Source organism: Spermophilus citellus (genome assembly GCF_964194105.1).
Source record: "Spermophilus citellus genome assembly, chromosome: 15".
NCBI lineage: Eukaryota > Metazoa > Chordata > Mammalia > Rodentia > Sciuridae > Spermophilus > Spermophilus citellus.
Genome location: NC_138195.1, coordinates 46,094,290 through 46,108,883, shown reverse-complemented (window position 1 = coordinate 46,108,883; position 14,594 = coordinate 46,094,290). Strand labels below are relative to the sequence as shown.

General features: G+C 34.8%; 1 protein-coding gene across 3 annotated transcripts in view; it reads left to right on the top strand.

Moving 5' to 3' along the window:
- Positions 1-14,594, top strand: part of MICU1 (mitochondrial calcium uptake 1) — a 188,988-nt gene that overhangs the window by 113,259 nt on the left and 61,135 nt on the right. For all 3 annotated transcript variants that reach the window (XM_081267168.1, XM_081267166.1, XM_081267167.1), the window contains 2 exons: positions 3,895-3,977; positions 5,631-5,828. In XM_081267168.1, coding sequence (XP_081123294.1) covers positions 3,895-3,977; positions 5,631-5,828 — 281 coding nt within the window. The remainder of the gene's footprint in view (positions 1-3,894; positions 3,978-5,630; positions 5,829-14,594) is intronic.

Sequence of the window (14,594 nt, the reverse complement as noted above, 5' to 3'; positions counted from 1 at the left end):
GTGTAGTGTATTTCACTTCAGACAAGCTGGTTTTGGTCTTGTTTGTCTCATCTGCTTTGATGTGATCAAGAAGTGAAGATTGAATATGCTGTGAGGGACCACCTTCTGGAAGGACCTTCCCTCCTCATAGACTGGTGAGACCTTAATGAGAATATTCAAGATTGCTGTCCAGCTTGCCTCAGCAGAGACCAGAGCACAGGAGCACAGCCTCTAGATGGTCCTCCCATTACTTTAATAAGCACTTAAGAGTAACTCCTCATACAGCACACAATCTACAAGAAACTAAAAAGATGGGCTGGGGATGTGGCTCAAGCGGTAGCGCGCTCGCCTGGCATGCGTGCGGCCCGGGTTCGATCCTCAGCACCACATACCAACAAAGATGTTGTGTCCGCCGAGAACTAAAATAAATAAATAAATAAATTCTCTCTCTCTCCCCCCCCCTTTCCTCTCTCTAAAAAAAAAAAAATAAATAAATAAATATTAAAAATTCTCTCTCTCTCTCTTCTCTCTTAAAAAAAAAAAGAAACTAAAAAGAGAAACATCAGGCAGTACAAGGTGTGCTTTTTTCAGTAAAATTCATTTAACCTTAGTTATAGAAGGAAGTAATAACTGTGATTTGCTAGAATGACCAAGTCATTTAAATGATCTGGGCACATGCCTTCGTGGAACTCGCAGGACAATAGACATAAAAGATTATGATAAGCTCAAAGTTTGTTTATTTATTTTTTGGTTTTGGTACTGGGAATTGAACCCAGGGACATTAAACCACTTTATCACATCCCTAGCCCTTTTTATTTTTTAAAACAGGGTCTTGCTAAATTGTTTAGGGCCTTGCTAAATTGCTGAGACTGGCTTTGAACTTGTGATTCTCCTGCCTCAGCCCCTGGAGCTGCTAGGATTACAGGCATAAGCCCCCCGCACCTGGTTTAAGCTCAGATTTTAAACATCCTGCATATCCTGTGTCATCAGCGGAGATAAGTTATGTGAATGCTGCATTATTCCTATATGGGAACATTTTGACCTGGTTCTCAGTGATATATATTTTTTCTGTTTCTGTTAACTTAAACTGTATTCCTCCTGGTGTTGTCATGCCATTTCACTGCTTTTTCTCTTCCCTGTACCTGAAGTATTGGTTTCTGCTTGCATTTTACCCTTTCCTTACCTCTCAGTTCTCTTTGGGTAACTTCATGTCAGGTTGTTCTCAGCTAACCATATATATGTCAGTAACTTCCATCTTTACTCTCTTTCTTTAACCTTCGATTCATATTTCTTTCATCTCCTGAACATCTCCATCTGAATATGCTGTGGACCCCTTGAATTCAGCAGATCCCATCTGAACTATTATATTTTTCAGACATTTTACCTCTATTTTATTTCTTGGTAAATGACATGCAAGCTACTCAGTATCTTAGCCAGTTATGCTGTCATCCCTTTTCACCCTCAACCCATCACAGCTAACTAATCATTAAGTTATATAATTTCTGCCTTCTTAAGATATTTCAAATTTGTTTCAAAATTCCTCTCCATTACTACCACCATCATCTCAATTCACATTTTAGCATTTGCAATCTTCACTGAAACTGGCCCTTCTTTTCCAACTCATCCTTCACAGGTAGCCAGAGAAGTCCTTTATAAAGGCCTCATTATGTCACTATCCTATCTAGAACCTTCAGTGGGTTTATATTTTCTGCTGTTAAAATGGCAAATATCTGCAGAGTTTAGGCACATAATATATATGAGTGAAGTGAGCCAAGTGTGAGACTTAGGAAAGAATAGGAGAGAATACTCTGATAAAGAGATTCATATTCAGAATTTTGAAAGACATGACAAACCTATCTGAGAGTCTAATGTTGTCTATGGGTCTCCAATTAGGATAGCCAATTAGTGAGCATGAAATGGTGTGCTTCTTTGATATCAATCATCTTCTTTTGATAAACAACTTGGAACTCTCAGCTTTTGCAGAGACTGATGCAAACAGTCATGTTTTATTGTTGTTTTTGTAGGTCAAAAAATTTAAAGAGTGTACATATCTACATATATAAGATTTCTGTATTTGTGTCAGAGGTCAAGGAGCATAATGAGATGTTTTTGTAGGCTTTGGAGTTACTATTGTTTTAAGTCCCATTCCCATTTCTTCCACATTTTATCTGTGTGATTTTAAGCTAATCATTTAACTGCTTTGAGCCTCACTTTCCCCCATTTAAAAAATAAAGAAATAAAAACTTTCAGGATTGAAAGTAGTACAAAATCGCATGATAAACAGATTGAAATTTTCTAGCTCAGTGCTTGGCACATAGTAACTTCTCATTAACAGATTATTTTTATAAAGGTAGGAAAATTTTGAGAAGTGGCAATAAAGAGACAAAAATTTTATTCTCTCAGCTGTATCCTTTCTAGCAATTGTAGTTGTAGTTGTGGTCCAAGTAGAGCAAATCTATTGGAAGCCAACAGAAAATAAAGCTGACAGACACGTTTCACTCAGGCAACTAAAACCAGGAACTTACCAGCCTAGCTGGCTAGCCATATGAAAATGAAATTTAAACCCTGAAGATACTATTGAGAAATTCATACGCAAGATAGGTATATGGATGTTCTATAACCATGCATAACGCACAAAGGTCATTCATCTTTTTTGTCCACATCTAATCTTTACATTTTTTAGTAAAAATAATATTAACTGAAATTTTAATTTAATGGTATTAGGATATATATAGGGTATTTATTTTGGCTTATTCTCTTAAGCTATATAAACTGGAAGCACTAAAGTAAGGATGTCAACAACTTAGTTTTATTCACTAGAACATTTAGCATGGTAAGGGAGGAAGACTGTTAAATTTGTTTTATTGAAGTGCATAAAGTATATTAATTTTATTTTGATTGATCCCAGAACACTAAAGAATTATTGAAAAGTTTTCATCATTCACTTAGTGGAAAGAAAATATATTCTATCTTGTCAGGTTTTGCATGTTTTTATTTTGTGTTTTGAACTTTAGGTTAATTTTAACATTTAAAGATACTTTACTCAGTAATTTGTGTATACACCAATACGATTGTTTTGAGTATGCTGTTCTGCCCTACCACAACTGTAGTGGCAATGAGTAAACTAGTATAAGAAAACAGTTTGACATCCTTGTTGTCAGAATAATATGTACAGAACTCCTGGTTGTACTTAAAATGGAGGGACTAGAAAGTTAGTTTGTTTTAAAGACAAAACAAAGACTTAGACTGAAAGCTGCTTGATTTGTGGCAGTTTGTCTCACCCTAGACAGATTTTCTTGCCTAAATAAATAATATTCAATTTAAGCAACTAAGCAATAACAATATATACCTTCAGTGGTAGAGTATGTGCCTAGCAAGCATGAAGCCCTGATTTCATCCCACAGCATCTAAAAGAAAAAATTGGAATGTTGTACAGCTAAGAGGTTGGTGTCTAAAAAGCAAAGGTGAAGTATTTAAGAAAAAGCATTGAAACTCAAAGATAGGCAATTACTGTCTTTATTGGCTGCAGTAACTCTTTTTAGTTTTAAGGAGTATTACTGAAAGGTAGACCTAAATAAACTCTGTGTCACTTTTTTTTTTTTCCTGGTGCTAGGGATTGAACCCAGGGGCACTTAATCACTGAGTCACATCTCCAGCTTTTTTTATTTTTATTTTTTATTTTTTTTAATTTAGAGATAGGGTCTCACTGAGTTGCTTAGAGCCTCACTAAGTTGCTGAGACTGGCTTTGAATTTGTGATCCTCCTGCCTCAGCCTCCAGAGCCTCTGTGTCATTTTCTGACATGGGTGTTATGTTTCAGTATTTAACCATTTGTTTTTCTTAAATGATTTTTTTTATCAATGCCTTCTAAATATATTTTTCCTCCCTCCTGTCTCCCTTTCTGCTTTTCTTGCAGCTCCTCAAAGAAATTTTGAAATTGCCTTCAAGATGTTTGACTTAAATGGAGATGGAGAAGTAGACATGGAGGAGTTTGAGCAGGCAAGTTGTTCTGGCAAGTTCCTTAAATACATTGTTATTTAGTGCTGGGAATTATACTTCAGTGGTAGAGTACTAGCCTAGATGTACAAACCCTTGGTTCAATCCCTAGCATCACAAAAAATAAAAAAAAAAAGAGGCAATAAGTACATTAACATATAAAATACATTTTCATGTGGATTAGGTTTAATAAAGGATTTAAAAGTAATCTCAACTTTAATTATTTTTTAAGTCTAAAAGTAGTGATGGATTTATGTTTAAATCTGTATATTATGATTAAATGTCCAATCAAAATGGTAATAATGGCTGTTGTTTGTTGATAATTTATATACATTACATACATTATCTCTCATCCTTATACCAGTCCTGTAAATATAAGGAATATCGCCCACATTTTAAGGGCATTACCATTATTTGCATGTATATTTGTTAAATTAGGTATGTGTGAGGCGAACGGCTAATGTTTCTACTCAAGACATTCATCAAATGCCTTCTATATGTACTTTCGTTTGAAGACAAAAAATTTTCTAAATTCTTGAGTTTTATTAATGCTTTACCAATGAGCTACATCTCAAGCCCTTTTTAATTTTTATTTTGAGACAGGGTTTCTTCAAGTTGCTGAGGCTGGCCTCTGACTTGGAATACTCCTGCCTCAGCCTCCCAAATTGCTGGGATTATAGGTGTGTGCCACTGCATAAGTCTATAGACTTGCGTTTAAAAATTCATTTACATAGGTAGGCCACTGTTTCTGGTCCCAAGAATTATTGTTTCTCAAAGATTGAACAAATTTCCCATGTCTTCTTAGAGTATTATTTCATACCACCTTTGTGTTTTATGTATCATTGTAATAAATGTGTTTTCTTAGATGTTAAGAATTTGCCAGGCACAATGGCTCATACTTGTAATCCCATAATTTGGGAGGCTGAGACAGGAGGATCCCAAGTTCAAGGCTAGCCTCAGAAATTTAGCAAGACCCTATCTCAAAATTTAAAAAAATAAAAAGAGCTGGGGATGTGGCTCAGTGGTGGAGGGTCCGTGGGTTCAAACCCAAGTATGAAAAAAAAAAAAAGGAATGAGAGGGAGAGGAGGAGGAGGAGAAGAAAGGGGAGGAAAAGTCATCTGAAATGTGGAAGACACAGTTGTGAAGTTTATGATTGTCCTGTTTATGCGAGTGAGTCCCCCCAAAACAAATATTTTTTTCTGGAGGGAAATTTTTCTGAGAACATCCCAATTATAAAGGTGTCAGGCCGTGTGTGTTAGATTTTGGGTTCTGCTACTTGCTAGTCACTTGACATTGAACAAGTGAGATTGAATACAACTCTCTGGGCCTCAATCTCCTCATGTATCAAAGAAGGATAATAGTAGGACTTGGCCCACAAGATTGTTGTTATGCATTAAAAGAGATAATGGTTGGGGTTGGGGATGTGGCTCAAGTGGTAGCACATTCGTCTGGCATGCGTGAGGCACTGGGTTCAATTCTCAGCACCACATAAAAATAAAGATATTGTGTCCACCTAAGAAAACTAAAAAAAAAAAAATATTAATAAAGAGATAATGGTTGAATGGTACAGGCACAGAATAAATAATACTTATTCTTTTCTATGCTTTCCCACTTTCATGATGTTTTTCTGGGGTGCGGGTTTGATTCTGCTTTAGGTTCAGAGCATCATTCGCTCTCAAACCAGCATGGGTATGCGTCACAGAGATCGTCCTACTACTGGTAACACCCTCAAGTCTGGGTTATGTTCAGCCCTCACAACCTATTTTTTTGGAGCTGATCTCAAGGGGAAACTGACCATCAAAAACTTCCTTGAATTTCAGCGTAAACTTCAGCATGATGTTTTGAAGCTAGAGGTAGGTATTTCTTGGACTGCAGGAGATCCCTCATGCATGTATGTAGAGCCACTGGATTAGGAGGGCCTATACTGTACATATTCTTTCAATCCGTCCCCAGCTGATTGATTTGCACCTAATCAGTGATCTACAGACCAACAAGGAATTAAGTACATATCCTGTGAAAATGTCATGGAGTAATGTGGTCCTACAACTGAAAATCAAAGTCTATATTGTAAATGATAGTTGTCTTTGGATACCGTGCTTGAGGAAAAAAAGGAATTGAGGGGTCACAGGAGTTCTCACACTGAGCATGTATCTCCAGTTTTGTTTATTGTATGGAAGGCACTAGAAGGTAGAGATGGGGGGTGGTGATAAATAGATCTATGAAAGTTTGCAAAGGTAATTATCAGCTATTAACACAGAATATAGAATAAAAATATATGTGTTCAAAGTTGTACACTGTCTTACTGTGCTGATTTACAAGCTTACTTTTCCACTCAGAGTTTAGGCAGTCACACTCTTCAGTTTCTAGGCACCGCGTTCTAAGGGCATCGCCATTATCTACATGTGTATTTGTTGAATTAGGTACATGTGAGGCTAATGGCTAATGTTTCTACTCAAGACATTTATCAAATGTCTTCTATATATACTTTTGTCTGGAGACAACAAATTCTCTAAATTCTTGAGTTTTATTGAAACTACATCACACTTTTGTTTCTCAACCTCTTTTATTCCAGCAGCTCTTACTTTAATATTACTTAGAATTTCAAAACATTAAATACTGAAACTAAAAGCACATGAAAATATTCTACTTCATTTTTAAGCCATGTTTATACTTATCTGCTCACTCACCCCCCACCCAGTTCTGATTTACTGTTCCATGTTTTCATGCACTTGACTCAATTGAGACAGTTTGAAAAAAAAAAAACCACAAGTGAATTCCAGTTATCCATAAGAATGCTGTTTGATATTCATAATCTAGGAAAAAAGCAGGATGAATAATGTTAAAAATCAGATCAAACTTTGAAATATGCTTGTGTACTTGTTATTTTAAAATGATGTAATTAATATTCATAGAATTTACCTCAGAAAACAAAGTAATGGATTTCTACAATTTATGCCAAGCTTCTGGTGGAGGCTTTTGAAACCCCTGTAATAATTGGCAAGAACTGTACACATAGTAAAAGGTTAATAAATTTTTACCACACTGAGAAAGCTTTATAGCTTCCCTATTCAGATTCTCTTAGCACTGCTAGATAGATAGCTTCCTCTGCCTGGCATAAAGCACGAGACCAAGTAAGCATTAGCAAAAGTGTTTGGATTTCAAAAAAATTTCTCTGTTGCATGCAGAGGAACACAACAATCTAAAATCACTGAAAAGATTTCAACAATAATTGAAGCAAAAATTATTGTTGTGTCAGCTCTCAGTTAAACAGAAATTTAATCATAATGCCTCATTACTAGTTAGTTGATATTTTGCTTTTTTTAGTTGTACATAAAAGAAAAACCACAGTACAATGGTTCTTGCCAATTATCTTGCCACAGTAAACAGTTGCAGATGATGGAGTTCAAAATAGAACTTCATAGAATGGAGAATGATGCATTTAATGAACACTGGGCTTCCTAGAACTTTATTTGTAAATGTTAAGGTTAGCACAGTTTGAGTATCTCTTACCAAAAATGTTTAGGACCAAAAGTATTTTGGACTTTGAATTTGTTTTTATTTATGTGTTATTTTTCCATTTGGGGATATTTTCATGTGTAAATATTGAGTTATCTTAGGGAAGGATCCCAGTCTACACATGAAATTCCTCTTGTTTTATATCCACCTCGTATACTGGCCTAAAAATGATTTGTACAGTATTCTTAGTGTACCTGTGTTTTAACCCATCAAATAAGGTCAGATGTGGAATCTTCCATTTGGGGCGTTTATAAAAGCTTCAGATTTTGGAGCATTTTGGATTTTTTATTTTTGGATTAGGGATACTCAACATATTTTCATTCTAGGGAAAGCAGATACTTCTCAGGCAGTGAACTTGATTTTGTTCACTGTTTTATATATAAAATTACTAAAGATGCTGTAATAACAGATACATTTTTATATATGTATTATGTATATACTATACATACATTTGCATTGTACTTAGCTTTGTGAAGTTTGCATTCTTAATGGAACATTCCAGTATATAGGCCTCATCCAATAACTGTTGTGTAAGGATTGCTTACGAGGCTTTAAGTTATGTGCCTGGGTCCCTAGTATGCATACGTAGACTTGTCTTCTTTGGAAACATCATAGTGTAATCTGGAAATATAAATGATTTACTTTATTAATTATACAGTTAACTGTTGAACACAGAATATGAATCCATAAAAAATGTAGTTAGAGAGTAAAACATAAAGTAAGAAGGTACTTTTAACAAACTTTAAAAGACAGTACATGGTCATGCTAGAGCTGAGTGGGTGCCAGCCTGTCTACAGTCTAGCCTAATACTCATTTCTGAAAGTGCAAGTGGAATTCCAAAGGCAGACCATAGGACTTGGGGCTTTCATCCAGAGATGCTATAGAGAAGATTGTGTAGATTGCCAGAGGGGTGAAAAATTATAAAGCAGATTAAGGACTTCATGCATATGTCCCTGCATATAATCTACACTCAAATGCAGAAGAAAAGAAACATAAAAGTAGCCATGTTTAAGATACTTATTCTAAAAAGCAGTCTTGCATTTGACATTGATTTAGGATTATTTGAAGGCTTTGTACCAAGATGTATGTACCAAGACTGGTCCTGTTTATCAGTCAGCAGCTCTTTATATGAGATGACCAGTAGACATATAGTAATAATGTTCTATAAATGCCTATTAATCCTGAATCCATTCTTTCAATATAATGACGCAGGCCCAGTGAGCAAATGCCTCTGTATCCATAGCCCCCTTATTTAAAATTTTATCAGTTAGTACCGAATATTCCCAACTAGCTTTGAATTCCTTTGAATAAGTGTGAATAGCAGAAAAAGCATCATTTTGGGTGCTAAGGAGGCCTTGGTTAAAATTTTGCTTGAATCATTTACTTGCTAAGTGACGTCTGATGCATTATTTTTTTTTTCTTAGAGCCTCACCAATTCATAAAACCACAATGGTTAAATGAGGTGATATTTTATTATGGACTGAATCGTGTCCTTCCAAAGTACATATATTAAAGCCCTAACAACTAGTATCTCAAAATATCACTATGTTTGAGATAGGGCCTTGAAAGAGGAGATTAAGTTAAAAGGAGGACATTAGGTGGGCCCTAATCTCTCTGGTGTCTTTGTTAAGGTGAGAAAATCTGGACCCCCAAAGAGACACCAGGTGGCAAGTACATGAAAAGGCTGTCTTGTGGAGAAGCACTTAGGAGGCATTTGTAAGTCAAAAAGAAAAGCCTTAAAGGAAACTAATCCTGCTGGCACCTAGTTCTTGGACTTACAGCCTCTAGCACTGTAAGAAAACTAATTTCTGTTGTTTCACAGCCACTGGTGTATGGAATTTTGTTATGGCAACCCTGTCACACTAATGTACCACCTGGCATGTACTATACCTTTTTTTTTTTTTTTTTTTAAAGATAGAGTGAGAGGAGAGAGAGAGAGAGAATTTTTAATATTTATTTTTTAGTTCTCGGCGGACACAACATCTTTGTTTGTATGTGGTGCTGAGGATCGAACCCGGGCTGCACGCATGCCAGGCGAGCGCGCTACCACTTGAGCCACATCCCCAGCCCCATGTACTATACCTTTAATAAATTATTTCAGGGGTTTTTTGTTTGTTTGTTTACCCCCTCTGCCATGGCATTAGACATATAGTAGATACCTAAATAGGTCATGGATTTTAAAAGTGTTTTCTGAAAAAAAAAAAAAAACTGGAAAATGGCAGCAATTTTTAGTTTTATAAAACACTTTTAACTTCATTTTTAAAAGTTTGAGTGGTTTATTCCTTCATTGAGTATGAAATTTAATCTCATCTTCACAGCTAAGAGGAAAGTGAAAAAGATTAATAAGTAATCTTATGTCTTTCATAAGAGTTTTATAAACTCTGTTATTTTTTATCTCTTACTATTTTTATTTCGTTACTTATCTACTATAAAATTTCAGATCAAGGAGATCTATTGTATTTTTTTTTTTTACTCAGCAAGTAGCTTTGAGAGTGAAGAGAATGCTTTGTATCTATGAAACATAATTCAGAGGTAACAAGGAAGAATCTGTGAACATTTATTAAGTGCCTACTATGATCCAAGCACTTTACATATCTTATATGCCTTCTTTATTTTAATTCATCAACCCTATCAGCTTTAGTGGTACTGTACCCATGATCCAGATGTAGAAATTAAAGCTCAAAGAGGTGAAAGTCACAGAACAATTATATGGTGGAGCTATGATTCCAACTCACATCTGTTCCACACTGCCTTTTAGATCGAACTATTTCTTCTCTTTTTATAGTTAGGGAGCATTAAAACATTTTTTAAAATAAGCCAATGGGGCTGGGGATGTGGCTCAAGCGGTAGCGCGCTCGCCTGGCATGCGTGCGGCCCGGGTTCGATCCTCAGCACCACATACCAACAAAGATGTTGTGTCCGCCGAGAACTAAAAAATAAAAAATTCTCTCTCTCTCTCTCTCTCTCTCTCTCTGTCTCTCTCTCTCTCCTCTCACTAAAAAAAAAAAAAAATTCTCTCTCTCTCTCTCTCTCCTCTCTCACTCTTTAAAAAAAAAAATAAGCCAATGATTTCCATGATTAAGTGTAATTAAGTAGCTAGTTAGTATAACATCTTACAAATACAAAAGAACAGTGCATTTCTTCTTGGTCATATGAGTGGCAAAGGAACTGGGAAAAGTCAGACTATAGATATCCAAGAAATTTGGTCTTCTTCTATCCCTAAAATTCAAGCTTTTTTTTTTTTTTTTTTTTTTGAGTCCCAAAGAAATCATTCGTAGAAACTTCATCTCAAACTAAAGGTAAAACACTTAATTCATATTATATTTGTTTTTTCTACCTTCTCTCTTTTTGGGAACTCAAAATAACATGGATTTGAAAGAATGATTTAAGAATACAAGGTTAGTTTTTAAAACACTTGAGGTCTTAAGGTTAAGAATTCCTTCTAAGGCTACCAAGAACTACTGAATTTGAGTTCCTTAGAGACAGGTGCCAAGTCTAATTCCAGTTAACATATTCATTGATTTCTTGACAATTATAGCAAGTAAGATGTCAGTCAGAAATGAAAGGTAATAAAAAGTCTGAAAAATTATGGTTAATTTTAATTTGGGACAAGAAGGGGGAAAAGGAACTGTCATGTCAAAGGAAAGTAAAAACTAATTTATATAAAGAGAATCTAATTCTAGAATATACAACAAAGAAACTAAGTTGGGGTCCATATGCTTATTGCATAACCAAATTGTCACATTTTAAGAAGGCATGAGTATCAATTATCTGAAAGTAAACTAGATACAATTCAAAGAGTAATAATAATTGTCTTATATTCCCAGTCTTAAAAAAAAATAATATTGGGGGCTGGGGATTGTGGCTCAGTGGTAGAGCACTTGCTTAAAATGAATGAATCACTGAGTTCAATCCTCAGCATCACATAAAAATAAAATAAAGGAATTGTGTCCACCTACAACTAAAAATAATACATATATAAATAATAATATCGAAGTTAACTGGATTCATTCAATCAAGAAGAGAAATAAAAGGGAGATATAAAGAACTATGCTAATTGTTCTTATCTGTCAATAAGAGTAGAGCAAATATAAATAAATAAGAGGATTGACTTAATTCTTTGTTTTAGGTGATGGGGATTCAACCCAGGGCAACCCAGGGCCTCATGCATGCTAAGCAGCCGCTGTACTACTGAGTGGCATCTGCAGTCCAAGAGGGTTAATTTAAGTTAAATATTAAGTAACTTTTTAAAAGCTTGTAACTATAACTAGATGATTAAAAGTGCCTAAGGAGATTCTAGAATCATCTACTTTTTAAATCATCAAATTGACATCTTTGTACCCATCTCCTTAAATTTAGTGCTGAAGTAAAATTAATTGTGTCTTGCCCTAATGTAGTGACCCATACTAAGGGACAGACTTCAACTCCTTTGCTAACCAAAATGTTATGGAAAAGAAGACCAGAAGACAAAGGAACCTTTCAAGTAAATACTTGCTTGAAACTAGAACACTCTTGGAGTCCTCATAGCCCAGTTTTGTTTCATTTTTATTTTCTGGGAAAGGGACTCTATTATGTAAACTCAGTGCTGAGAGTTCACTCAATTAATTAATCCAAGAAATAATATGGAATTTGATTTTGTTTGATTCTTCTACTTTTGCCTCTACAAAGAAAAATATAGGTATTAATAAATTATTTAGTTTCTTCCATCCTAAGATGTTTTTAACTTGAATTTTCGAGAAATTAATAGAAGGGTTTATTAAAAGTTACTTTACTTGTCTCTTTTAGACATTTTTTACTTTGACAAACCAAGTATATGTTTAAAGGAAAAAAACCTATTAAGATAAAAATAATAACCTTCACTAGAGTAAATTGCAACTTTCATATTTATTACAAAAGCCAAAGTATTTTACTAGTGTATTTTTTTCTTAAAGGGGAGAAAAAAAAAAAGGTAAATCACTTAGCCAGCATAAACTGCTTTACCCTTACAAAACTTGGAAGAAAGACCATAACAGTCATTTTTCTAAATATAATAAAACGGGAGGAAAAAAGACATCAGTTGCTTCCACCAGAAATTTATGTAGTTAAAATAGTATTACATGTTTGGGGGAAATAGGAAAATTAGAATTCTGATATAGCTACTCCCATTTCCCCCAGGAAACTCTTCTTGCCTCCTCAGCTGTGTCATTATTCCAAATATATAGAAAGTATTTTTAATTCCTACTTATTTAAAATAATCTAATTTTGGTGCCGAAGTCCACTAAAAATGAAGAAATCAGATCAGTAACATGATCCATACAACCTTGTAGTCTTTTTGTGAGGAAATCAAGAGGTCTTTAAAAGAAATGATCATTATTTTTAAAAAATAGGTATGTCCATATAAAGATAATAGAATAAGAATTTAATTTTCTTCGATAGTTTTTTTTTTTTCTTTTTTGAGATAGGGTCTTGCTATGTTTCCCAGGTTGGTCTTGAACTCCTAGACTCAAGCAATCCTGACTTAACCTCTTGAATAGTTGGGACTATAGGCGCACACCACTGTCCCCTAGTGTGGTCATGATTCGGAAGAGACATTAGCACTCTGAATCTGACCTTTCAGATTGATCATTAAAGTACATAAAACTATTAGAGATTGATAATTTTTTTGATTTGCAGATAACTTTGTAATACTTGGCATTTTCCAGGATTTTCCTGTCATCAGTTATCTTTTAATGTTATATTCTAAGATCATTTTAAACTGGCCACAAGAAAAAAAAGCTTATAAATGAATCATGAGGATTTGATCTTTCTCCAGGGGAAACGTTTCCCCAGTCTATCATTCAAATATCCTTAGCAACCATTTTTTAAAACACAATGCTTTCAATGAATGAGCTCTGTGCCAGTTGTTTTTTTTTTTAATTTCATAGGTCATTTGTTTGGAATTCAGAATTCAGGTATAGTTAACTTTTTAGTCTCACATACAGCAGGATATACAGTTTTCAATAAAGTTAAAATGCAATACAGTAAAATGAAAAGTAGTATAAAGGAAGATGATTGCAAATTTACAGACCAGGGTTTAATCTGAACATATTCTTGTACCTGTAGCAAATAGATAAAAATGTGTAGCAGTCTCAAGCATTTGAATAAGTTTGAGTACATACTACATAATAAAAATACTGGCTAACATTTCTTGAAAATTTACTGTGAACCAGGCACAGTTCATGTGCTCAGTGTGCATTGTTTCATTTTATCCCCAACACTACGAGGATGGTCGTTTCATCATCCACATTTAATGAACTAACTGAGGCACACGCAGATTAAATAATTTGTTCAAGTCACACTACTAAATGTGGGCTGGGACTTGATTCCCCACGGTCTGACTCTTAACTACTAACTTACTAGAAACTCTGCTATATGTTCAAGATACAAAGATGAACAAGACATTGCATTGCCCCAGGAAGCTTGTAACGGTAAGATAAATGAATCAGAAATTCTTGCACAGTACTATTCATAATGCATAGGGGTAGAGACATGTGTATGATAAATGAAAGTATAAACTGGAACATATAAGTCAGTCTGTGAAGTAAGAGGACAGCTCAGGGGCATAGTCCCAGAGGTGGCATTATGTAAGTCAATCCTAACTTTGAAATTCTTTCTATCTAAAGAATAAGATGGCTAATTTTCATTTGTTCCTTGCTCCCATGTAGAGAAGATGAGAGCACAGAGTAGCTCTGGGACTGAAGCCAGAAGAGAATGATAGAGAAAATGACCTTTCTTATCAAGTTTGTCCTAACCCAGGCTTGAATTGATGTATCCGCTAGGTGTTCTCATGTTGGTAAAGGCACCCTGTGCCCTCAAATCCAGCTCTACAGAAATCATTTAAAAAAAAAAAAAAGATGAAAATTAGGGAGGAATCAAAGAAGAGAAACTTTCTCTAGATTTCTCTAAGACTTGGCTGGGCCTAAAAGCAGACCTATAGGTTTCTCAGTCAAACTTAGAATGAGGAATCTTGAATAAAATAATGTCGAGGGTGTCTGAGGTCTTTTTGTTTTGTTTTTTTTTTTCTCTCTTATAGTCATCTTTATCTGCATTTGCTTTTCAAAATTATAATCTTTAGTTTTTAAAAG